The 26,285-nt window shown below is 36.8% G+C and overlaps 1 protein-coding gene across 1 annotated transcript in view; it reads right to left on the reverse strand.

Annotated features, from left to right (window-relative positions):
* Positions 1–19,252: 19,252 nt before the first annotated feature.
* LOC121376527 (hillarin-like) overlaps positions 19,253–26,285 on the reverse strand; it is a 29,125-nt gene continuing 22,092 nt past the window's right edge. Inside the window, exons 6-9 of the mRNA XM_041504433.1 lie at positions 23,230–24,340; positions 21,378–21,543; positions 20,406–20,526; positions 19,253–19,397 (exon numbers count right to left, since the gene is read on the reverse strand). Coding sequence (XP_041360367.1) covers positions 19,253–19,397; positions 20,406–20,526; positions 21,378–21,543; positions 23,230–24,340 — 1,543 coding nt within the window. The remainder of the gene's footprint in view (positions 19,398–20,405; positions 20,527–21,377; positions 21,544–23,229; positions 24,341–26,285) is intronic.

Genomic DNA, 26,285 nt, shown 5'->3' on the forward strand with positions numbered 1-26,285 from the left:
ATTCATTCACAAACAAGTCATTACAAACATACATGTAGGCATTCTAGTACTTTACCAAACTATCAGCGTACCGTGCTCATGGCCAAGTTCTTGCAGGAATACTACTAGTCTTGTTAATGCCCCCCCCCCCCCCCCCCCCCCCCCGTCCCCCTCTCTCACACAGGCAAAACCTGACCTACAAACGGGTGCTCGAAATGGCAACATTTATCGAAACAGTTTTGTACTAATTATTACTATTTATTTTGTGTGTGAGAACTATATAACACTATTTACTGGAACCGCTTTTGTAAAGATGAACCTGGAGCCAAAACTGTGCTTTCGCTGGCTCAGTGTTACATATTGGGTAATTATGCTGATAATTATGACAATTTAATGTCATAGGTGAAACTGATTTGAAGTGTTCTTGGAATGTTGTTCCTATTAACGATAATTATCTTTCACGGATCTGAACAATTCGTAAAGACCGAGAGTGAATCCAGATTAAAATATTTGTGTGGGTGTTTTTTTTATTTTTATTATTATTATTTTTGTTTAAACAGAGAGAGAGAGAGAGAGAGAGAGAGAGAGAGAGAGAGAGAGAGAGAGAGAGAGAAAAAACCAGTTGCGTAACGCTCTATAGTCCGTCCCATTTTCCTAGTGTTTTTTGTTGTTGTTGTAAATAATATTAGTCTGGTTTGACGTAAGAAGAAAAGTAAAAGTGTTTTGCAAAGAATAATAATAATAAAAGTCTATTTTTTGTGTGTAATTTTGAAAACAATCGGGTCAGAAATAAATAGCTTGTAGTAAATTCTATATTATGAAAAAAGGCGTTCCTTGTTGGATTGACTATAGGCGGGTCATGGGAAAGTTTACAAAATGTTATGGGCGAAGCGTAGACGGTCCGTAAAGATAGATGCTGAATCGGGCAATGGCATGGAAATTATTGTCTGTAATGGAAATACTGTAGCAGAAGCCACGAAAAGATTTCACTTTTGTTGTTGATAGATAAATGAAGTATTAATGAAGTAAAATGCAAATGGTAAAATTATATTTTTCTTCAAATGTCTGTTCAGGAAGTCCATATAGATTTAAATCAGGACTTGGACGAAGACCAGTATTACACTGTTGATGACGACTCGGTAGACGTTAGGCACACTGAACATTACCAAGATATACTGCCTGAGGAAACTGAATCAGGAACCTTGATTTCTCACCAGTGTGGAATAGGCCAAGCTACAACGGTGACAAGCAACTCCTCAACTGAATCCCGAGCAGGAGCAGGTGGACAAAAAGAAGAAAACACCACAGGATCAACTTGCTGAACAAGCTCTTGGTGCTATCAATATACACATATCAGAGGAAATAACCCGTCTGAAAACTGCGAAGACACAGGAAAATCCAACCACTACTTTTGGCCGACATGATGCAAATGGATTCGATGGGATTAAAAACAAGACTAGGCCGATCTCAAACCAAACCGTCTCTCAGTACTTCGCTCTCGTCTGTATGTCCATTTGTACTCGTATTACCCCCCCCCCCCCCAAAAAAAAAGAAAGAAAAAAAGACCGTCAAAAATAAGGTGTAGCCAAAAGGTTTGGCTAATTGCATTTGTATTAGCCGCAAAGAAAACGCAAAATTAATTAGACCAGTAATCTATATCAATATCAATATTTAAAAACCTTTTCGGTTTGTCCTCATTAAAGGGACATTCCTGAGTTTGCTGCATTGTAAGATGTTTCCGACCAATACAATACTTCTACGATTAAACTTACATATTAAATATGTTTTCTTCTTTAGAATAACAGTGTCTGTATATTCAATGTGTTTCTGGTCGTCTTAATAGCTTTAAGTAGCCCAAACTGGATTTTGTCTTCAAATAATTTCATACGTACGAAAAACAATCATATTTTAGGAAATAAAATTAAATTTAACCTAGTACAAATATTAGAATGATCAGAAACACGTTTAATATACAGTCACTAATATTTTATGCAGGAAAATATATTTGATATGTAATTACAATGGTTAAAAAGTCTATGTTACTCGATAATATCTTAAAAATTGCAGCAAACTCAGGAATGTCCCTTGAACTGAAAATCTGTACTATTGCCAATCGAGTCATGAAGTAATTACTTCTTGCATAGCTCAGTGGTACAGCGCTCGCCTTATCGATCTAGGATCAATTCCCGTCGGTGTGTCCACTGGGCTATTTCTCGTTCCAGCCAGTGCACCACGACTGGTGTAACAAAGGATGTGGTATGTAATATATACTATCCTATTGGTGGGATGGTGCATATAAAATATCCCTTGTTGCTAATCAAAATGAGCAGCCCATGAGGTGGCGACAGCGGGTTTCCTCTCTCAATATCTGTGTGGTCCTTAACCATATAACCATAAATAAAATGTGTTGAGTGCGTCTTTAAATAAAACATTTCCTTCCTTCCTTCCTTCGTATACCTGCATCCCACAGCAACTCTTCATGTGTCCATATCATATACGGTTAAACTACTAACCGCAATTAGTTAAAAACCGTCCGCATCATGTCATAACACGGCGATTTCCTGCATTCAGCATATACAATTGGTCATGACAAATGCTGGTGACTGCAGCACTTTTATGGCATTTTCGCAAATGACATAATATATGTATATGCTGTGCGCTAAATACACTGGCCGCCATAGAGCTATTACAACTGCCACTGGACCTATAATTATGCCAATATGAAAAAAACCCACATTTAGTAACATAATATTAATAAGCTAACAAGGAAATTATCATCGTTTAATATAAGCAAATATTTATTTTCCTTTGTGATGGTAATAACATGGGAATGACAGAAGGAAATGGGAGTTATTTGCAGTTATGAATGAAGCACTTGCTGGAGACCCAGCTGTGTCACGACCTATACCTAGCGTCAACTGGGAATGGCAGGAAATGGGAGTTCTTTCCCATTATAGACGAGGTACTTGCTGGACACCCGGCTGTGTCGTCACCAAAACCTATCTCGTCTAAAAGTGTCTGTGAAACATACTCTGTTCACACAATTAGAAAAATAATCTTAAATAATGAAATTAACGTGTTATTATTATTTTTTTGCAAGTTAAAGTTTGTTTTGTTTAACAACACCACTACAGCGCATTGACTAATTAATTATCGGCTATTGGGTGTTAAACATTTGGTAATTTCTGACACGTAGTCATCAGAGGAAACCCGCTATATTTTGTTCTAAGGCAGCAAAGGATCTTTAATATGTACTTTACCACAGACAGGAAAGTACATATAACGGCCTTTGACCAGTTTTGGTGCACTGTTTAGAACGAGAAAAAAAAACAATCAGTAGAATGGATCCACCGAGGTGGTTCGATCCTGCGGCGAGGTACCTGGAGTGATCACTCAGTTGAGTGAGCTGAATCCCGCCCATGTTGCAACTAAAACTATTACTTTATTACAAAGATGAGATTTTAGATAAGTTGATAGAGTGCTTGGTAAGGATGCTTGGATCTTAGGATCTAACAGCCTTGTGGACACATTTTACAATTGGTTGTTTTTCCCGTCCCAAGTGCACCATGACTGGTATATCAAAGATTAAGTACCGCAGACCAAAGAAAAATAAAACCTTTTTTTTCTTGGTCATTGCTTCATTAAAACTGTTTCTCTTATTGAAAAAAACCATCACTATATATTATCCAAATTAAGCAAAATAAGGTCGTAGTAGCCTTGTACTTCTGTGACCAAACATGGCCGACATGAAGATCTTAATTGTCGTTTACGTCCACTTTTGTAAACGAACAAAAAAAACAGAGAAATTTCCGTTGTAAGCTTATAGATGTTACAAGCAGTTATTGATGTTGCATCTCTGAAAATTTCAAGTGAAAATATAAAGGGTTACTATTATTTCTGATAACATGTATTCTTGGGGTAGGTTCGAAACGCTCCAAAATGACACAAAACCACAGAAATCTTGGAATACGTCATTTAATGACAGAATAATTTATGCAAATGTTACATCAGAATAACAATTTCAGTTCAGATTTATTCACGCTTATACAATGATGTACACCCAGTGGAAAGTGGATGCACATGTTACATAAAAAATAAGCTTCTTGTTTCAAAATATTAAAAAAAAGACGTATATACCTAGACTCCTAATAATATTGAATACTTGAAGATGTCATTAAAAGATGCAACAGAACGTATCATCTGTACCCGTCTTTTAATCAATTTCTTACGTAAATATTTACATACTTTACACCTTCAATGTCACTATTAAAAACAAAGCAATGTAAATATTTACATACTTTACACCTTCAATGTCACTATTAAAAACAAAGCAATGTAAATATTTACATACTTTACACCTTCAATGCCATTATTAAAAACAAAGCAATGTAAATAGTCATGAAAAAAATGTCCAAACACTCATAAAATATCAGAAAGGCAAATTTCTATCCAGGACAAATGTCCCAAAAACAAATTTTAGCGGCTGAAACTCTGAAGGGATGAGACAGCAGTCACACATGTGCGTTAAATAATTTACTAAATGCAGCTATGATTATTTTTGTTCAATAAGTGCTGTATAAAGACAAATTCAAACACTGAATGATTATAAATATAACTGTATACCACTTCGAATTATAATACAATTCTATGGCTAGATCTAGCATCTAAATTTAGCATCCATGAAAGAGTATTAGTCTACATTTGTCGATGAATTATTGTCACACACTTCATTTCTGTTCCAGGTTCTGTCACAGTTGGAAACAAAAAACATAACAGCAACAAGTTTGAAATATAACTGAATCTACTGAAAGTTGTCTCATAACCATAGTGTACTTTCCAACTCCGTTTCTATTTCTCTATTTCAGGTTTCTGCATAGAGGCGCAGAGACGACAAATTTCCTGGAACAAAGAAAAATACCCATTACGACCATGACTATTTATCATTTTGTTTCAGATATTGTAATTAGTTTGACATATTTGTAAATATAAATATTCATTACATCAGATGAAACACACCTTCAAATGTTTTTCAGTATGTTGTTATTTTCACTGTTCAAAGTCTGCCAATAGTGCCACCTCATATATGCCATCTTAAGCAGAAACGTAATGTTCAGCAGAGTTCTTCATTCAAAAAATATGATTACCCGCCTTAAAGGGACATTCCTGAGTTTGTTGCATTGTAAGATGTTTCCGACTAATACAATATTTCTACGATTACAGTTACATATTAAATACATTTTCTTGTTTAGAATAATAGTATCTGTATATTCAACGTGTTTCTGGTCGTCTTAATATTTCTAAGTAGTCGAAACTGGATTTTGTTTTCAAATAATTTCGTACGTACGAAAAAACATATTTTAGGAAATAAAATGAAATTAACCTAGTACAAATACTACAACGATCAGATACACGTTGATTATACAGACACTGTTATTCTAAACAAGACAATTTAAGTTTAATCGTAGAAATATTTGATTAGTCGATAACATCTTAAAAACTGCAGCGAACTCAGGAATGTCCCTTTAATAGAATTAAATCTTGAGACATTATCTTTTTTCTTATTTATAAATAGACTGAGACTTTAATTAAGGATTTTATTGGAATGTGTACAACTATTTTGCACATAAATTTAGAAGTGCATATCTTAGATACGGTAACTCACACTGTCATATTCTAATATTAAGTATACCTCTTAGGTCAGAACGTGTCATGGTGGGATCATCTGTTAGTCCTTGGCTGATGTGGAAGTATTCTCAACAGTAATATAAATCAGAAAAACTAAATTATTATAGGGAACATTTTGTTTTTAAAAGTACTAACAATTTAATAATTGATTAGCAACTACTATTCAATGGTTTAGCATTGTATAGCTATATCTGAAACTACTTTACAGTTTAGTATCTTTTTCAAATAATTAATTCTTTACTATTTTTAACTAATATTCACCGATGAACGATGAAGTGATGAACAAACAATCAAACATCCATTGAAGATTTAAGACAGAGATTCATGATGTAGTTCATCAAGATTAACCTCAAGTGCAAGCACAAGTCGAGGTTAATCTGCCTAACGCATTACTCCTATAGCAGATCTTGAACAGTTCCCAGCAATTTTGCCACTACCATCACGTTTTCCACCCGAATCGTGTATTGTGATCTATTTCGAGCTTATGGAGACCAGGAAATACTTACTTTGAAACGATCTTCAATTTGAATTAAAGGAAAAAGTCCGACTTTTTTTTTTTTAAACCTCGGTTATTGTTATCTGCCCTTATTGGAGAGAAATAAAACTCGGAACAGTGTTATATGTGGAAAAGGATCGGTGAAGTCATTTCTCGTTCCATAATAAATACAAAAAAAAGTTAATAAAATAAAATAAAATTATATAAAATAAATTTAAGCTAATAAAATGAAATAACATTTATTAATTAAGATTTAAAAATAAAAATATAATTTAATTACAGAGATATATTTGTTTAAATATCAATAATCATTACCAAATATTTTATTCTTACCGACTCACTTTCGTGTCTCAAAGCTTTACAGCACATGAAATTGGAGCATCCGTACAAAAAGGTGGCTTTTTATCCATTGCCAATAAAGGTGTTATATTTTGATGGTACCCAGCCATACTGACATTAAAAACAATGAAGAGGCAGATTTTGCTGCCAAGTCAGCTTTGAATTTTCCTTATGTCGGTGTTGGTGTCCCCTACAGTGATTTTAAATATCATATTAACAAATATATATTTTCGACTTGGGACGGATGTAGGACAAAATGTCAACGATCAAAATGTCAGTGGAAAACAATGTCACTTATTAAAGTGGTACCCAGGTCAAAATGTCAACTTTCAGATTATACATAATTTGTAAAACAACACCCTCCCACCCAACCCCCCCCCCCCCCCAACAAAACAACAACAACAACAAAAACCCACCAAAAAAAAACCAACCAACAGAAAACTTACTATTATATAACCTTTCAAACCTATATGACCAATCAAAACACTGTATGCATACATTTGACAGCAATAAATGTGTATATGATTGTCTCAACAGAACATAGGAGATGGAATTTTGTTTTCAAATACCAGTAGCTTGATTATTTTATCAAAATGGCCAATCAGCCATACAACCAACAATTAAACATCCTCTAATTATTCCAATGTTTGTAATGAGCAAGGAACTCGATTTTCCCAACCCTAATACATACATATCTCTCTCTTGCAAGGTGCAGGAACAATGAAGTAGTCTTGTGCCGTGCCCGTATCGGACATACGCATTGGACATTATTTATTTTAAAGAAGGACCCTCGTCAATTAGAACATTGTCAGTGTACATTGACTGTTCGCCACATTTTGCTCTTATGTAATCCGAAGCCGACAAAAAATATATTTGGCAACAGACATATTTTGGAATCTTTTAAATTCCACCCATAATTAATTCTAAATTTTTAAAGCACTGATTTCTATACAAGATTTTAAAATATACTTAACTTGATATTTATTTTGTATTGTACTTTTCCAAACAGGTCTTTACACTGTGGCTTTACAGAATTGTGTAAATAATATTTCCATATACTGTGATGGGAATCATATTTGTTTGTGGTTATTACAATTGTTATTGTATGGGTAAAGCGCACACCTGATGCGCGGTCGGTCATGGATCGATCCCCGTCGGTGGGCCCATTGGGCTATTTCTCGTTCCAGCCAGTGCATCACGACTAGTATATCAAAGGCCATGGTATGTGCTATCCTGTCTGTTGGGTGGTGCATATAAAAGATCCCTTGCTACTAATGGAAAAGTATAGCGGGTTTCCTCTATGACTGTCAAAATGACAATATGTCTGACATCCAATAGCGGGTTATTAATAAATCAATGTGATCTAGTGGTGTCGTTAAACAAACAATATTTTTTTTTTGTATTGGGTAACACTTGCCAACTGTGTCTGCGAAATAGTATGATTGTCGATGACGTCGTCTTCACGCGCGAGGGTACCCTGAAGCCGTATATTAGCGTTCCGGTATGTCAAAAATTAGATTGGACTGGACGGGTCGTACTAATTACGGACAACAACCGGCGAATGCCGCCAAGAACCGAGAAATAACAATAGCCTCAGAATTACCGCCAAACAAACCCAGAATTACTATAAAGAATAATAAAAATATAATATAAATTAAGAACCCCCACAAAACCCCCAAGAATGACCGACAACAGTAGAATATACACAGGCCTACAAACAATCAGACTTAGAGTTAGATACGTTTTTAACGTGCCCATATACCTCTATGGTTTCGGGCACGCCTATCCCGAGTCCGGCTTCCGATAAGACCTAACTAATATAACAATTTAAAACTTTTTAAATTTTAAGGCCAAAATAATTAATATTACTACATGTCAGTTAATAATTTTGACTGCGTCCCCCAAAAATAAATAACCCTAATCTACTTCTAATGAAAATTTAATTAACGCTACTTTGAATGGGGAGGTCTAAAAAAATACATAATTTACTAATAAAATTACTTAGTCCCCAGAGGCAAGGGAAAGGGAAAGGGGGGTAAGCCCGGCCCACAGAAAAGTTATATTAAAATTAATAATGGTTAAAATGAATTGCCAATCGTATTTCGGGCCTTGGTGTGACCAGGAGGGAGGAGGGGGCGGGAATGGAGGCCGGAACTTTCGCTTAACCTACGGCCAAACCGCCTACGCCTTATGGCCCCAAAGATACCTATCCACCGGCATCACCCCCCCCCCCCCCCCCCCCCACCGTGTCCAACCGCAGCTCGATCCAGTCATGGTAACCATTGGGCTATGGAGAGATAAGATTTTTCAGGAAAGTCACTAGGGGGTGTGACTTAATCTAGTAATGTGTCGCTAGTTGATTGGAAAGTTTTGCATGTTCAGCCCGCCGTGGAGAGAGAAACGCATCCGGAAGAGAAGAACTGGAAACCCGAGGCATCCCCTCGGTCCGCCCTTGGAACATAAAGATTAAGTCGCTCAACAGACGCTGTCACCACTTTAATCTATAAAACCGGTGACAGAACACAAGGTATAATTAACCAGGGTACTGCCACGAGCACAGACCAGTTACCTGCCCTGTTGAATTACATGATTGTTTTAATTAAAAATATAAAATATGAATAAAATACTGATAAAAAATAGGTAAAACACATTAAATGAGCGAGCATGCTGAGTAACCTACACTACTACTTTTATTTTATTAATTTAAAAAAATATATATAAACAGGTTAAAAACAAAGCAAACTATATATACGGTGCAGTTTCCGGAGAGGGGAGGGGATTACTGCCAGATAAGCCCCCCCCCCCCCCCAATAAAAAACAAACAAAAAAAACCCACTGAGCAACAACCACACATCCAATCATACAACATATATACAAATACACAACATAAACAAATACAACATAAATCTAAAAATAATTGGGTATTAAAGGGACATTCCCGAGTTTGTTGCATTGTAAGATGTTTCCGACTAATAAAATATTTCTACGATTAAACTTACATATTAAATATAGTTTCTTGTTTAGAATATCAGTGTCTGTATATTCAATGTGTTTCTGGTCGTCTTAATATTTGTAAGAAGCCCAAACTGGATTTTGTCTTCAAATAATTTCGTACGTACGAAAAAATAATATTTTAGGAAATAAAATGAAATTTAACCTAGTACAAATATTAGAACGATCAGAAATACGTTTAATACACAGCCACTAATATTTTATACAGAAAAATATATTTGATATGTAATTACAATCGTTAAAAAGTCTCTGTTAGTCGATAACATCTTAAAAATTGCAGCAAACTCAGGAATGTCCCTTTAATGAATCCCCGCCCGGCCCTCCAAAAAAAGGGGGGCCGGGCGGAGGCACACCACCCAATATAAGATTAAAAAGAAAGTATGTATATGTGCCACACACCCCTCCCACTAAATTGTGTGTGCGTGGGGGGGGGGGGGGAGGCAACAGGCACACACATTAAATATACACATATAGAATTAAAACCAATTATATAATAAAAACTACATTAAACAAGTAGTCAAAATGAATGGCGTAACGATACTAGGTCATAACCCAACCATAACCCTAGAGAAACTACAACTACAAGGAGAGGATTAACCCAAGGCTAAAATAAATATATATATTAAAAAAAAAAAAAATAATAAAAAAAATATGTACTAAATTAATATACTAAAAAAAAATGAAAAAAAGAAGAAATAAAAATACAGCGATATGCTATAAATAAAACAACAGCGTGTACATAGTGCCGCAACACCGATCGATACGTGGAGCGCGCTGACACCGACCTCTGACCTTGCTCCGACCTCTGACGTCAGAGAGCAGAGTCGGCTACACACTCGAGATATCGATCGATATGCGCCACGGCCGTACACACCAAAACAGAACTAAATTAAACATAACAATACTTAAAAAAGAATTAAAATAATAATATAATAAACACTAAAATAAATCAACTAAAACTAATTTAATTATATAATAATATTAATAATAATAAAAAAAATCGGCCCGTACAGCCCCCGGGGAGAGCGATAGGGGGGTGGGGGAAAAAAATAAATAAATATATATATATTTTTTTTTATTTATTTATATATTTTTTAAAAATAAGTTACTTACACTATAACTATTAATTATTATCATTTATTAATCAAATTAGTAACAGCAATGACGGCCGACTATAAAAAGCCGACACAAGAGGATAGTACACAACTGCGCGGCTTTTCGCCCGGGCCCACCCGACCCCTACGGGATAATACTCCGAGTGGGGCACGTTGGGTCCAAGCAAGTCGGCCACCATCACCTACACCAAAATAAATTAAATATTTAAATATTTACCCTTGTCTCCATCACATAGGCCATTAGTAACCTATCTATAATTAATTTATGCTGTTTATTTGGATTTAATAAAAAAAATTAATTAAAAACAATATTATTTTTATTTAAAATTTGTTTAAATTTAATTCTATTATTAATATATTTGTTACAGAAGAATAAATAATGATTTATATCCTGTGTAACATTGCAGTGGGTGCAGTTGGGACTTACTTTTTTTCATTTTAAACTTAATTTGGTTTAAGGCAGCTGATACACCCATACGGAGTCTAGCTATTATTTTAGTAGATTTAATACTAAATGATGTAGGGCCCTGTGTGGAGACAATGGGCTTAATATTTGCGTGCCATGCTCTCGTCCTATGGTTCCAATCTGTTTGCCATAGCCGGTCAATGCATGGCACTATAATTGAATTAATTTCACTATAATTATATTTGATATTAATTTTAATAACCTCATCCAATACGGCTTTTTTGGCACTCTGATCAGCCATTTCATTAAATGGGCCGGTACCCACTCCAAGACCACCGTCACCCCCTCTGAATAATTTTATTATAAAAACTTATATTTTTAATAATTTCAGGCCTAACACTGTGGGAGCCATCTATAGCGTTGAGGGCACTCAAGTTGTCAGATAATATAATACATTTATTTTGGTCGTCCATTTTATTGTAGTTGTTTAATATCCACACCAGGGCATATTGTATAGCCAACAGCTCCGTGGTGTAGACAGAAACATTGTCAGTCAGTCTGGCTCTATAATAGCTGTATCCATTTAATTCTTTGACGGCGAAGGCCATACCCGTCCTACCAGTTATGGGGTTTTTTTAGAGCCGTCTGTATAAATTTGTAAGTAATTTTTATATCTTTCCCCCATAATAATTCTAAAAAGAGTATTTTTAAACACTGGTAGGTCTATTTGTGCTAATTCGTTTTTAATAAAAAGATTTACCTTTGGGGGTATGAGAGCCCACGGGGCTTTGAATCTAGCACTACAATCGCGTATAGGCAGATTCGCCAGCCCAAAGTCATTAGCAAAACGTATTGAATAGGAGTAAATGGATATATATGACTGATTGATTGATTGATTGAATGTTTGTTTAACGACACCCCAGCACAAAAATACATATCGGCTATTGGGTGTCACAAATGGTAAGTATATGAACATATTTATATAGACTCATGTAAAACCACAGTGTAAGGAGCTTTGGGGGGGGGGGGGGGGGGAGTATAATACAATATATAAAATCAAGTTAAGTATATCTTAAAATTTTGTATAGAAGTCAAAGTGTTTTAAAAACTTTACAATTAACATTGGATGGAATTTAAACGATTCCAAAACATTTCTGTTGCCAAATATATCATTTCTTGTCGGCTTGAGATGATCACACTCCACCAAAATGTGGCGCACAGTCAGTGTACACTGACAATGTTCACACTGAGGAGGAGGGTCCTTTAAAATAAATGAATGCGTCAAATATGTATGGCCGATGCGGGCACGGCACAAGACTACTTCATCCTTCCTGCATCGCCTGTAGGATGACTGCCACTCTCCCAGGACTGCCTTGACAGAATGAAGCTTATTCGCAACCGCACCGTCCCAATCATCTTGCCAAGTCGAAAAGATATATTGGTTAATGAGTATATAGGGAAACTAATTTATTAATCGGATTATCTCTAACCAAGTTTTTTGTTTTATATATATGTTTTAGTCAGAATGAAACTATTGAATAATTGTTTGTAAATTTCATTCATCATAACCAGGCCCGTCGGAAGGGTTTTTAAAATTTGGGGTTGGGGGATGGGGGCATAATATACCAGGCATGTAAAATATATATAATCTACATAGATTTGAAGTGCTATGCAGTGATAAAGATCATGTTCTAAAAGTAATGATTTTATCGTTAGTGTCTACATAAAGATATAAAATTATTGTTACAGTAGTTATGTGCTAACTCAAATGATTGACAAATAAAAAATTTTGTCCTTGAAACACTGTAGTTGTCATTTTAATAATACAATATAAACAGAACAACCTCTTAAGTAAACCTAACAGTTTTATCACGTTTAATATACAGCCACTAATATGTTATGCAGACAAATATACAATCGTTAAAAAGTCTATGTTAGTCAATAACAACTTGTATATATTTTATTTTTTGGGAACATCTTACAATGCAGCAAACTCAGACATGTCCCTTTAATCTGTTCCAGGGCTTTAATGATTGCCCAAATTTCAGCACTAAAGATTGATGCTAAATCGGGCAGTCTCATGGAAAGTATTGTGTCTGATGGAAAAACTGTAGCACAAGCCAGAGAAGTCCATCCCGTGATCCGTCTGTAAACACAGGAATGTAATCACGGTACCTGTCTTGAATTTCCATGACACAACAGCATCTGTACGATCTTTCTTCAGATGCGCAAGGTCAAACACAAGTTTAGGTGATGTGATACACGAAGGTGGTAAAAGAAAATATGAAGGACTTAGGAGTACACGCCAGTGTCTCTCTCTCTCTCTCTCTCTCTCTCTCTCTCTCTCTCTCTCTCTCTCTCTCTCTCTCTCTCTCTCTCTCTCTCTCATATATACACACACGCACATGCATATGTATACACATATTGTTTAATAAGTGCATTATATACGAGTGTATACTTTAATTATGAATCGTTTATGTATATACAATAATACCATGTACAGCAGTGATTCAAGGCCCCAACCTTGACCTTGCTTATGTTTGGGGACAATAAAAAAAAAAAGTGTGAGTTAAATCAATGTTGGAAAGCGACAAAAAAACGCTGAACAAAATGTACGAATAGCATTTGGCCTTGCATCAAACAACTTCATATATTTGTTATCAAAAACCGCAGGATACTGCAGAGAAAGCTTTGCACGTCTAGCACCCAAACTAGGTTCGTTTGCATCGATGTTACATGCTACCGGCATCGGTGGCGTCGTGGTTAGGCCATCGGTCTACAGGCTGGTAGGTACTGGGTTCGGATCCCAGTCGAGGCATGGGATGTTTAATGCAGATACCAACTCCAAACCCTGAGTGAGTGCTCACTGAAATGTAATAGATGTACGACGTGTAAGTTTTGCAATTCTTTGTAAAACAAGCTAGATATTTTTGAAGCTATCTTAGCGCTGTGAACTAGTAAAACCGTCACAAGGTACAGAACAGATCCACTATCAATTGTTCGTCCTTAGCAGTGCCGCCACTCCCCTAGGAGATCCGTAACAGGATGTTTCATCCCTCCTGCACCACCTGTAGGAGGATTGCCACTTCTAAGACTAGCTTGGAAAACGTTACACGATAGAGCTCAATGGAATATACTAATATACACAGCTATGATGACATGCCCTCGTGAATCACTTTAAAAACAGTGATGATATCAGGTGTTCGCGAAAGTTGAGCATATCCTGTTCCACCGGTGGCACCCGTCGTGAACACAGTCTACAGCCATCAAGTTAGAGTTGGAATGTACAGGATGTTCACCAAACAGACGAAAAGGCATGCAATTATGAATCAGTTCGAGGTGCTAAAGCTTATTTAATAATGTCAGAGGGGCATACCCTGCTAATGACATCTGTCGTATATTTTCAATGGTTATTCATCTAATATCTGTCAAGTACACAGTTGTTTGAAAATATTGTAAACATATTATATGTTTTAACCTACGACCACGTAGTATAATTATACTATATAATGTTTAGTATACTTTCACAGGCTGAATGTAATAATTATATTAAATACGAGGCATATATTCGGAGTTATGTGACTGAACTGAGCTCTTGTATGTGTTAACCTGTGAGATCGTAATGTTAGAGAGTTCAGTGATTTAGCCTCTGGATATCCCGTTTTGCGTAACGATGTTAGCACAAAAATCTTACTATCGCCTTAAAAACCTACCATCGCGACCTTAATGTTCTACGATCACCAGCCCGTCCCACTACACGGGGCAGCTTACTATCGTTGTAAATTACTGTGAAAATTTACAATAGGTACGAGACAGTTGTAAGCCACTAACGTAGATGTCAAATGACAGTTAGATTATGATTTGATCATTTTAAAAGAAGGATACTAACTTTTTGTGTAAAAATGGATCTAATATATACCAAATACCTTTTTATGAAACTCGGCGTTTCATAAAAAAAAAAACCCACTCTAAACGATACGACCTTCACACGAAAATACGGGAGATAATTTTCATGTCTTATGCATTTAGGAAATATCGCTTAGCAAATAAACTGGCAAAGTTACTTCATGGATGTCCGATACCAAATATTACATCCAAGATGTTCCGAAAATTCGGTAAACAATTTATTATTTAACTAATTCACTCTTCTTCGCAAAGAATATACTAAAGGGGCACTTACGACTACCGTAAAGTTGCTTAGTGGATCGGCTGTAAAGTTTAATGTGTCATTTGTAAAACTGACTTTAAATCACTAAAATTAACCGTGGTTAAAATTCGTTCGTGGAACGGGGTCCAGGACTACAAGTATAAAGCATATACTGAATGCAGATGAAGGAAAAATCGTTCATTGTGATTATTTCATTCGTTAGTGGGTTGTTCGATAATCATCTCCTGTTTTGCCCTGTCCCGAACACTGTCTCTAAAAGCAAATATCTGAACTAATTTGTAGACAAAAGAAGCTATACAGTCTGGATCAAATCAATCTGCATAGCTATTGTTTCCTGATTTAATAAATTTGCTTAGCTGTAGTTCCGTGGTCTAATCAATTTACATATCTGTAGTTCCATGGCCAAATCAATTTGCAAAGCTGTAGTTCCGTGGTCTAATTAATTTGCATAGCTGTAGTTCCAAGGCCAAATCAATTTACATATATGTAGTTCCGTGGTCTAATTAATTTGCATAGATGTAGTTCCAAGGCCAAATCAATTTACATATATGTAGTTCCCTGGTCTAATCAATTTGCATAGCTGTAGTTCCATGGCCAAATCAATTTACATATATGTAGTTCCCTGGTCTAATCAATTTGCATAGCTGTAGTTCCATGGCCAAATCAGTTTACATATATGTAGTTCCCTGGTCTAATAAATTTGCATAGCTGTAGTTCCATGGCCAAATCAATTTGGATACGTGTAGTTCCGGGACCTAATCAATTTACATAGCTGTAGTTCCCTACTCTAATCAGTCTGCATTGAACTAATCAATTTACATTTATGTAAGTCCTCGAACTAACCAATGTGTATAGCTGTAACTCACTGGCCTAATCAATCTGCACTGATGTAGGTCTTTGAACCAATCAGTTTGCATAGATACCTTTCTGACTAAATTAATTTGCATACATATAGTTCCCAGACCCAATTAATTTGGATTGATGTGGTTCAATGGCCTAATTAATTGCCTGGAGGACGCAAGGAATTTAAAACTTTAATAATACGTCATTGCGTTTGTAAATAATAAAATGGTCATGACGTACAAAAAACAAAAATGCTTTAAAATATTTTATAATTTATTTGCTAAAGATAAAAACCATATAATTGGAATACATATATGTTGCATCATATTGGATATGGAAACGTTTTACACAGAACACAAAGCGACTTAAAGTATCCCAGGGCACGAGTGACATAACTCTATTAATAGAGAAAGATAGACAAACACACAGACAGACAGATTTACGTTAGCTTCGTACATAAGTATAACATATCCGTGAACACTTTAGTGATGTAATTTATTTGAGTGATATAATATATTTGATAAATGGTACTTTTTATTTGATTCATCTTTTACAACTTCTCACCATGGTGCAGGGGTGTAACATTCTCCTTGAGATTGGCCAATACAGCACATCTCCCCTTTTGGGGAACCTTGTTGGCCGTTAGGTGCATCCTGTAATGCTGGATGATGGGATCCTGGTGGTTGAGTTATGAACATATCTATGAGTATGTTTTCAGGCAAAACACCACTTTGGCCTGGGTGGTCAGGGAGGCCCGATCTGATCAATCGGCTGGCCACGGCAAGCTCAAGAGCAAACAACTTTTCTTTTGTTATGTTTGCCAAGAACAAATGACCATGTGTATTTGTTGCTCTTGGGGTGGTTGCTAGGGTCAATCAGGTGATTTATTTATTTATAGTATTTTGCCCAAGTATACCAACCATGTATCCCTGGTACGAGTGTCTGCAGGTTATTCGCAACATCATATACCTTTGTTGGACTGCGTGGTGAGTGGGGGCATGGTTGATGAATGATACATATTTGAATTATGGATCTAACCAAAACTGGCAACATTGATGGGACCCTAAAAAGGGTCCATACCGAGGTTTCGGCATCAGACGAGGATTCCATGACTTTCATTAATATAAAGAAATCTAAAACGATTTCTTCGTAAACGTGGCCAAGGTTTCTCGTCATCGGGTCATCTGATGATGGGGGCCTTACGAAAGCTGTCTCCCTTTGCAATTCAAAAAGGGCCTGAAGGCTTGGCCCGAGAGCCGAAAAGCGTAAAGAAAATGTGGAATGGATCTCTGTTGGTAGAATGTGTCACCACGAGCCATTCTAAAAACCTTCGATCTAAACTTCTGTGCAACATTGCTATCAATGTCACACCACATTCCTCCCTTACGTCATCTAAGGGAGTGATTATATCAAGAGATTTGCGACAATCTATCCTCTCAAGGTTTTGTTTCTGTCAAGGGGATAAAGGTTCGTCGAAATAATGAACTAGTTTCGACAAATACTTAGATCCTTCAATTTAACACACCATTACTTCCTCAGTCAGTCAAGGCCGGTTATTTAAACATACCAGTTGTTCTGTTCATTCCAAACCCCTAGCGGTGTTTTTTAAATGCCAAGAGATGCACAAAATGCATGTTGTAGCAAATGTGCTGGTTGTGGTCAGTATCATCACGACAGAAAAACTGTCAAAATAATATGGTATGCACCAATTGCAAGGGAAAACACTTCGCGTACTCACGAGAGTACCCAAGGTGAAAGTTTGAGAAACATCCAAATGGTAAAAGTTGAAAAGCATCTGTCTTTTACTGAAGCCAGACAGGTTGTGGAGACTGCGACACCTGTTGTAGCAGGTAAATCGTATGCCGCTGCTATCAAAGTCTCTACAGACAATGTTTCAGTTCAGACAGATCTAACTTGGCCCAATGGTGAAGATAGATATAAGAAGATTTCTGACATTAAAAAAACCCTCAGAGACGGGCAACTAAAACTACTCAAAAAGTAGTTAGTAAAATGGCCCAGGAGTCTTCGGGTTCTATGAATCCATAACAAGGTTCAAGTTCCATATCCTAGCACACCTTTGCCAGGAAAAGGCACTGATATTCAAGAGCCCAGGTTGCTGAAAGCAACAAGATCCAAGGCGAGAAGTATTTACATACCCTCGTCAAATACTTTCATGAAAATAAACATTCAGAAGTCACTCAGTTCTACAGAGGCATCATTGTCAATGAAAGAAAGGCAGAAAATATCATTACTGTAATCAGTTCTACAGCTCATGAGTGATTCTCCAAATGTAATGCGAGGAAGAATAAATGGGGTCATTGCTAAGATAAAGAAGATTTATGCACCTCATCTTCTAAACATCAGAGGCTGTTGTCTTCACCACATACAGAACGCAGTTAGTTATGCAACCTCAGCTTTTGGAGAGGAGGTAGAAAAATTTGCTGTGGATATCTTTAACTTCTTCTAACATAGAACCGGCTTGGTTGAAGAATTTAAGAATGCTCAGTTCGTTAGCACACGATGGCACAAGCATTTAGCCAGTTGTGAGCCGTCTGGCTGAGCAGTGGCAGCGCCTAAAGACGTTATTTGACAGCCTAGGGGGGAAAAGCACCCGGATGTTGCAAAACAAGATCGAAATAAGTGAATTCTGCAGCATCTGAAAGAACCAATAGTATACGTTAAAATGATCTTCCTTAAGGCAATCCTGCCTCATTTTGAGAGATTTGAGGTGTTTCAAGCAAAGGGTAGTCGAATCCACCTCCTTCATGCAGAGATGGTACAGCTGCTGCGAAACCTCATGGCACAGTTTGTGTTTGCAGCCGCACTTGAGGGTGCTACCACTGCACGAAAGCTGTTGAAAGTAGACTTTAATAGAAACAATAAACTACAAGATACTGAGCTTGTCATTGGCAATAAAACGGCTACATCTCTAAAAAGAGCTGCAATCAAGAATTGTGACCAAAAGCTGTTTTACATAGCAAGGAGGAACAGCAACAGAACTGATCGATTACCTGCCTTTGGAAAACCAGTTTTTGGAAGACCTGAAATGTCTTCACCCAGAAGAACAGTCTGATAGAATCTGCGCTGGCTCCTCTTGCCCAAGAGGTTGATATTGACAGAGTAGAGGCCGAGTGGAGAAGCTGTGCATTAGAAGACCTGACGAGTACAAAGAGCTAGCTGAGGGAGGAGATGCCACCAAGTACTGGACCTCAGTCCTGGCACTGAAGCCACGAAGTACTGGACCTCAGTCCTGGCACTGAAGCCACCAAGTACTGGACCTCAGTCCTGGTATTGAGCCACCAAGTACTTGACCTCAGTTCTGGCACTGAAGCCACCAAGTACTGGACCTCAGTCCTGGTATTGAGCCACCAAGTACTGGACCTCAGTCCTGGTATTGAGCCACCAAGTACTTGACCTCAGTTCTGGCACTGAAGCCACCAAGTACTGGACCTCAGTCCTGGCACTGAAGCCACCAAGTACTGGACCTCAGTCCTGGCACTGAAGCCACCAAGTACTGGACCTCAGTCCTGGCACTGAAGCCACCAAGTACTGGACCTCAGTCCTGGCACTGAAGCCACCAGGGGGAGACCCCAAGTACCCCTGTATTGCTGTTGTTGTTAAATGCCGTCTTTCCCTTGTACATGGTAATGCTGATACAGAATGAAACTTTTCAGAGACGGTAAAGATATTTGCTAAGCACAGGATTTGTCTGGGCCCAGAGTTACTCAATGGACTAATGTATATCAAAAGTCACCTCTCTGTCACTGGAGAGCAAAGTCACAATATGATAATATCACCATCTTTAGTGAAGGCAGGTAAGGATGTTCATTCCAAATACACAAAACGATGCAGTGAGACACGGAAGGAAAAGGAACTACAGAAGAAAAGGAAACTTGCAGAAAGAACTCACTGAAGCCCAAACTGGATTTTGTCATCAAATAATTTTGTACGTACGAAAACAAAACACTTTTAGGAAATAAAATCAAATTTAAGCTAGTACAAATGCTAGAACGATCAGAAACACGTTTAATATACAGCCACTACTGTTTTATACAGAAAAATGTTTGATATGTAATTACAATCGTTAAAAAGTCTCTGTTAGTCGATAACATCTTAAAAATTAAAGCAAACTCAGGAATGTCCCTTTAATACTTTTTTTTAGACCTTTTTGATACTTTTTTTTTGGGGGGGTGGGGGACAAGATTCCATACCCATACTTTTTTTTTAATGCAGTGGCAGCACTGGCATATACATCCCGCCCTTGATATCTTACACTACTGGCTATGATCAGCACGGGTTCAAATAGATGGTACTCGGTATTTTTACAACTGGCCATGCTTTCCACCCCTTCTGATGTCATACAATGTTTTCTTGGCCTTGTCGATCATTTCACGTAACTCGTTGACATGTTTCGATCCGTTGGCATTCTTGATCGCTTTGTCCAGCTTGTCGATTCGACCTGCGAGAATGGCGTGTCCAAGATCTAAAAAAAAAGAGAGTAGAACTACAGAATAGTTTCTCTACATGGTCATATGCATTTATTATTATTATTTATTTTTCGTGCTGGGATGTCATTAAACATTCATTCATTTAATACACGCATTAATGGTCTAAATTTTGAACGTCAAAACATGTCACATTTAAAATGGTATCTCTGGACAAGTTAGCCTAGGAATGTCAAGGTCTTGACTCCTGTAAATTACTGTCGATACTGAATTAGGCTTTTTGTTTGAAACGATCGAGGTACATGTTTGATTTCTGACACAGACAATATACTATTCTTTAATAATGCATTTCACATATAACATTCAAGTGAAAACGTAAAACCCCGTGAAACAGAAAACACTGAAATAATATTTTTTAAATATGCTTCACACAGTTGTACATGAGATAAACATAATTGTTTCATTAATTTAGTGTATTAGTATATATATATCTTATAACAGGAATCAATGTTTTCAATAATATTTGACCTGTAAACGATGTTTTCTATAATTCTTGTAACAATAATCAGTTTTCAAAGATCATTTTACCAATAATTAATCTTTCCAATAATCCTTTTACCAATAGTCTTTTTTTTTCAATAATTGTTCTACCACTATTTTTTGTTTCAATATTCTTTTCACTAATAATCAACGCTTCTCATAATCATTTTATCTATAATCAATGTTACATTCTACCGATAACCAATATTTCAAAAGAAACTTTCAACCAATAATCGTTTTACCAATTCTAATAACAATTTTAATCAATTCTGATTAATTTATTACAAAGACTAAATCTGGGAACAGATCTTCTTTTTTAAAGGAATTCATGAGTTATGCCATCACATACTATCTTTGATCCGAAGAACGTCTAGCCGGTCGTTGGCTCTCGACAAGACACCAGGGTCTTTCAGTCCGAACTTCTCGTACTTCTCAATGGCTGTTACCAGTTTACCGCGACTTTCCTCTTTTATTGCAGACTCCAAATCATCAGTGATCCTCTTTTCTGTCGGGTTCTGAAGTCACAAATAAACAGATAGGTAAAGTCCGAAACAAATTGTTAACAACTACGATAAATTACTGTCGTATCTTTAAAGAGACATTCCTGAGTTTGTTGCAATGTTTTAAGATATTATCGACTAATAAAATAGTTCTACGAGTAAACTTACGTATTAAATATATTTTCTTGTTTAGAATATTAGTGGCTGTATATTAAACGTGTTTATGCTAGTTCTAATATTTGTACTAGGTTAATTTTCATTTTATTTCATAAAAAATATTTAGGCAAAACTCAGTTTGGGCTTCTTACAAATATTAAGACGACCTGAAACACATTGAATATACAGACACTGATATTCTAAACAAGAAAATATATTTAATATGTAAGTTTAATCGTAGAAATATTTTATTAGTCGGAAACATCTTACAATGCAGCAAACTCGGGAATGTCCCTTTAATTACCGTTAGATTTCCCCCAAATTTTGTCCAGACACAAATTGTGAAGAAAACCAACACTACAGTACACATATTCCACATACGAGACTGTAAAGATGCCACCGATATTGACTTCGCTGATATTGCATAGGATAGCAAAAAGTGGCGAAAATTAAGCATGATTTGTATATTATATGAGACATTTTATTTGGAATTAAGAGGAGATCCTCAAGGGCAGCAACACTGTTAGCAACAACAAAACTTTGAATCATGAGTTTATGAGCTTTTTATACAAAATTTAATGTTTGGTATAATTACAAAGTTACATGTAATTCATGAGATATGTACAGAAATGTTTAATATAAAATATAATTACAAATACATCACAATTCGCAAGAAAGACTACATACTTTTATAAAGCATTGACCAGGTGTCTACAATTGTAATATGTCATCTACTATCCTCACATTTCCAATTATGTGAGTTTGCTTTATCGGCTTTTGTCAGTCATGTACCCGAAGGTAAGGACAATTAATGGACAGACGAATATAAACAGTGTTCGTGAAGACACCAACTTCCAGAGCGCAATATCAACGGTTTTGACCACAATCTGTTACGAGGGCCAACTTTAACAACTATGCTTCGTATCAGACGCCACTAAATCTGTTTTCAGTCAATAATTTCAGTTTGGTTTGACGTATTAAGAGATTGAAGAGTTTATGGACTAAATGTCCTACCTGCAACGTATCAATCCATATATACACCACCAATATAAATGCTACCAACCCTCACCCTTAAAGTGAAAAGTGGGGGTCAAGTTGCTCATTTCAGAGATAACGGATAGAGTCTGTGAGTACCCTAGTTCCGCACAAAAGTTGTTACAGATACCCATACATGTTTCAAGCATAAGGCTACTTGACACAGTGGTACTAGATGAAATAAAATTGCATACATTTTTTGCACAGATGAAACTAATTTTGTTTACAACGAACACACATTTATCACCAGACACAGGACTTGTATTTTTTGGTTTAGTACTACCTGAAGAGAGTTGTGGACGAAACAAAACGTTTTATATTTATAAAATTGATATGCAATACTTAGCCGTAGTGAAGAATTCGTCTTCCTCACAAAGGATAACATTATATTTTGTTTCTGTTTTTGTTGTTGTTGGTGGTTTTTTGTTTGTTTTTATTTACTTTATTATTATTTTTTTAATCCTGCTGTGGAATATGCTAGTATAGTAGTCACGTATAAAATATACTTACCCCATAAGGCCTTTGTTGGTGGTTCTTATTTGTTGACCTGATAAGGTAGTTGAGGGCGTTCTGAAACATCCCCATGGGTAACCTGGTGTCTATAGTGAGAGCGTACTCGTCATTGTCGGGGAGATTCAGCTTGATCGACACGGCTGACTGATTCTGTTTCTTACTGATGAACTTATCAAGTTCTTCGTCAGACTTCTTGACATGCTTCAGTCGAGCTTGTATCTTCGTGTTCTCTTTCGTGTCAAAAGAGATCTCCAGTTTTTCATCTTTTTTAGCTTTGATGATTCCATCTGTGTGAGACAGATTGCTGATTCCATTTCGTTTTGAGGCTTCACCAGGACCCCAGCCTATATCTGGATTCAGAGGCAAGGGGTTGCAGTGATGTAGCGGCTCATCACAGACGAGCTTGAAGTCGCAGAGCCACTTCGCTTTCATCTTGTCTATGACCGTAAGTCGATATATTCCTGCAGTGGGGAATCGTATGAGGAACTTGATTTCGTTTTTGTGATTCTTATTACATAAAATGACATATTGCTCAGGAGATGTTTCTGATGAAAACTGGTTTTCTGAATCTGCCCTGTAGTACAGCGTGTACGCCAACTGTCCTTCCCATTTACTGTTCTCAGCAATGATCACCACTTCACTTTCACCACAGTCTGCTTTGATGGTATTAATCTGTCCACGTCGAAACGTGAACCTAGCTGAGGACGTCAGGAAGATTGATGTAACTAGTGGAAAGTTCATAAATGTTTCCAGCGATACAGGGACTGGTAACAGCTGCCATGCTGTCTGGTCCTCGTGCGGTCTGCAGAAATATTTGAAATTATCGGGGTCTGTTAGAAAGTAAAATGCATCTTGATAAGATATCAACTTTCCGAGTGATGGCTGCGCTTGTTGGTCCACGTGTTGCCCGTCTTCCTCGAATCTGATCCATTGTTTAGCTTGATAGCCCGCGATTGATTGGCATGCCCAGTGCGGATGTAACAGATGCCAACCACCTTCTACGTACGCAGCATTCCAGAAGCTTTCTCCTTTCAGCTCCTGGTCACCCACACTGTAGTCAGAGCCTTTGGCTATTCCACAAATGATCACACACGGGATCTCAGCTTCTCTGTAAACAATGAGAAAACAGTTATCTCTTTCCAAATCCCACCTCAGTACATCCATTCATATGACTGGGTTCCAATCAGTGCACTACAACTGGTCCAAGGACTTAATATGTGCTTTCCTGTCTCTTAGAAAGTGCATATAAAAGATCCCTGGCTGTATTAGAAAAAATGTAGCGGGTTTCCTCTCATGACTACGTGTCAGAATTACCAAACGTTTGACACCCAATAACCGATGGTTAATAGATCGGTGTGCTCTCGTGGTGTCGTTAACAAAAAATACTTTTTTAAAACCTTTCCAAATCATACATGAGCAGCGTGCTGGGGTGTCGTTAATCATTAATTAATTCATGCATTCATACACCAGCAGAAGGAAGTACATTGGAAGAAAATACATCTAATCTATTCCTGTATGGACACTACCACTAGACTGGTTTGTCAAATTTAAACATGCACTGTACAATAATAGACATAGAACGTTATTTGAAATGGGGCCAAGATATAACTCATTGGAACATCATCTGGGTACACATACTTCTCTCTTAATACTAGTAAGCCCTAACAATCATTCCTTAACACACTGTCCTGGAGAGACAACTCAGATTAGCATCGGTGGTAGAGTGATCGTCGGATTAGCGATGTCAGGGTTTGATTAGCTACATATTATTACACAAGCGTGTGTCATACAAACTGAATGGAATGAAAATTACTGTAAATATTAAATCATGACATTGTCATTCTGTGTTCTGGTGCTAACAATAATAATTAAACGTAATTCTTTGCTATTCTCAAGGACGAGCAGTAGCCATGGCGGGAGGTGACAAATAGATTCTATAAATGTCTTATGGAGCAGTTTGGTAAACATGTCATTTGGCATACAGATTCAAAAAATTTCGAAAGGTCACCAAAAACTCGGGATGTGTGTGTGCGTGCGTGTTTGTACATAGCACAGTTTTGGAAAAAATCCCATGACAGAACATTTTAATGAATGTTTAACGACACTCCAGCACGAACAATACATCGGCAATTGGGTGTCAAACTATGGTAAGCCGTGACAGTAATCCCGCAGTATCCGATTCATCAACCGGGTAACCATTATGTATGTTGTATAACTATGTTCTATTATTTATGTTATGCATTCAGCTGATGAGTTGTAAAACTCAAAACAAATAAAGAACTTGAACTTGTAATTATAGTCGATGTCATAAGACTGTCGGGCAACCAGATGTTCAGGGGTTTTTTTAAATTAATTAATTAAAGAACATAATTATAAATAACAAGCAAACAAAGTAGAAATGTTATATGTTCAGTAGCGCACACCACACTACAGGGGGTATGGGGGACGTCCCCCAGAATGACAATAGGTAAGTTTAGGGTTAGGGTTAAGAAAGTTATAGTGTAATGATAAAAGTAATTAATTTTGTTAAAAAGTTAACTTTAAAAAAAAAGGATGACCTAATTATCGTGGTCAATACGACTGTCTGTACTACATCCTTTCAGTAACTTTATTTTCCGTGAACATTAACAGTATCACCCAGTGTTTAAAATCTGGCGTTGATAGCTCGTTATATGTCGACGATTTTCAGATTTGCTACAGGTCGTCCAGTATGAGTATCATTGAACGTCAGTTGCAGCTTTGTTTGAATAAACTTCAACAATGGGCAACTGACAATGGATTTCGATTCTCAAAGACAAAAACCGTCTGTATGCATATCTGTCAGAAAAGAGGTCACCATTTAGATCCTTAGCTGTTTCAGGACAAAACTCCGGTGCCAGTTGTGGAGGAGACCAAATTTCTGGGGGTTATTTTTGACAGGAGGCTATCTTTTGTTCTTCATTTACAGTATGAAAAAGAAGGGCATAAAGGCCCTCAATATCTTTAAAGTTATTGGCAAGAATGAATGGGGAGCAGATCGAAAGGTTATACTCCGACTTTAATATAGATGTTTA

This window comes from Gigantopelta aegis, chromosome 6 (assembly GCF_016097555.1).
Source record: "Gigantopelta aegis isolate Gae_Host chromosome 6, Gae_host_genome, whole genome shotgun sequence".
Taxonomy (NCBI): Eukaryota; Metazoa; Mollusca; class Gastropoda; order Neomphalida; family Peltospiridae; genus Gigantopelta; species Gigantopelta aegis.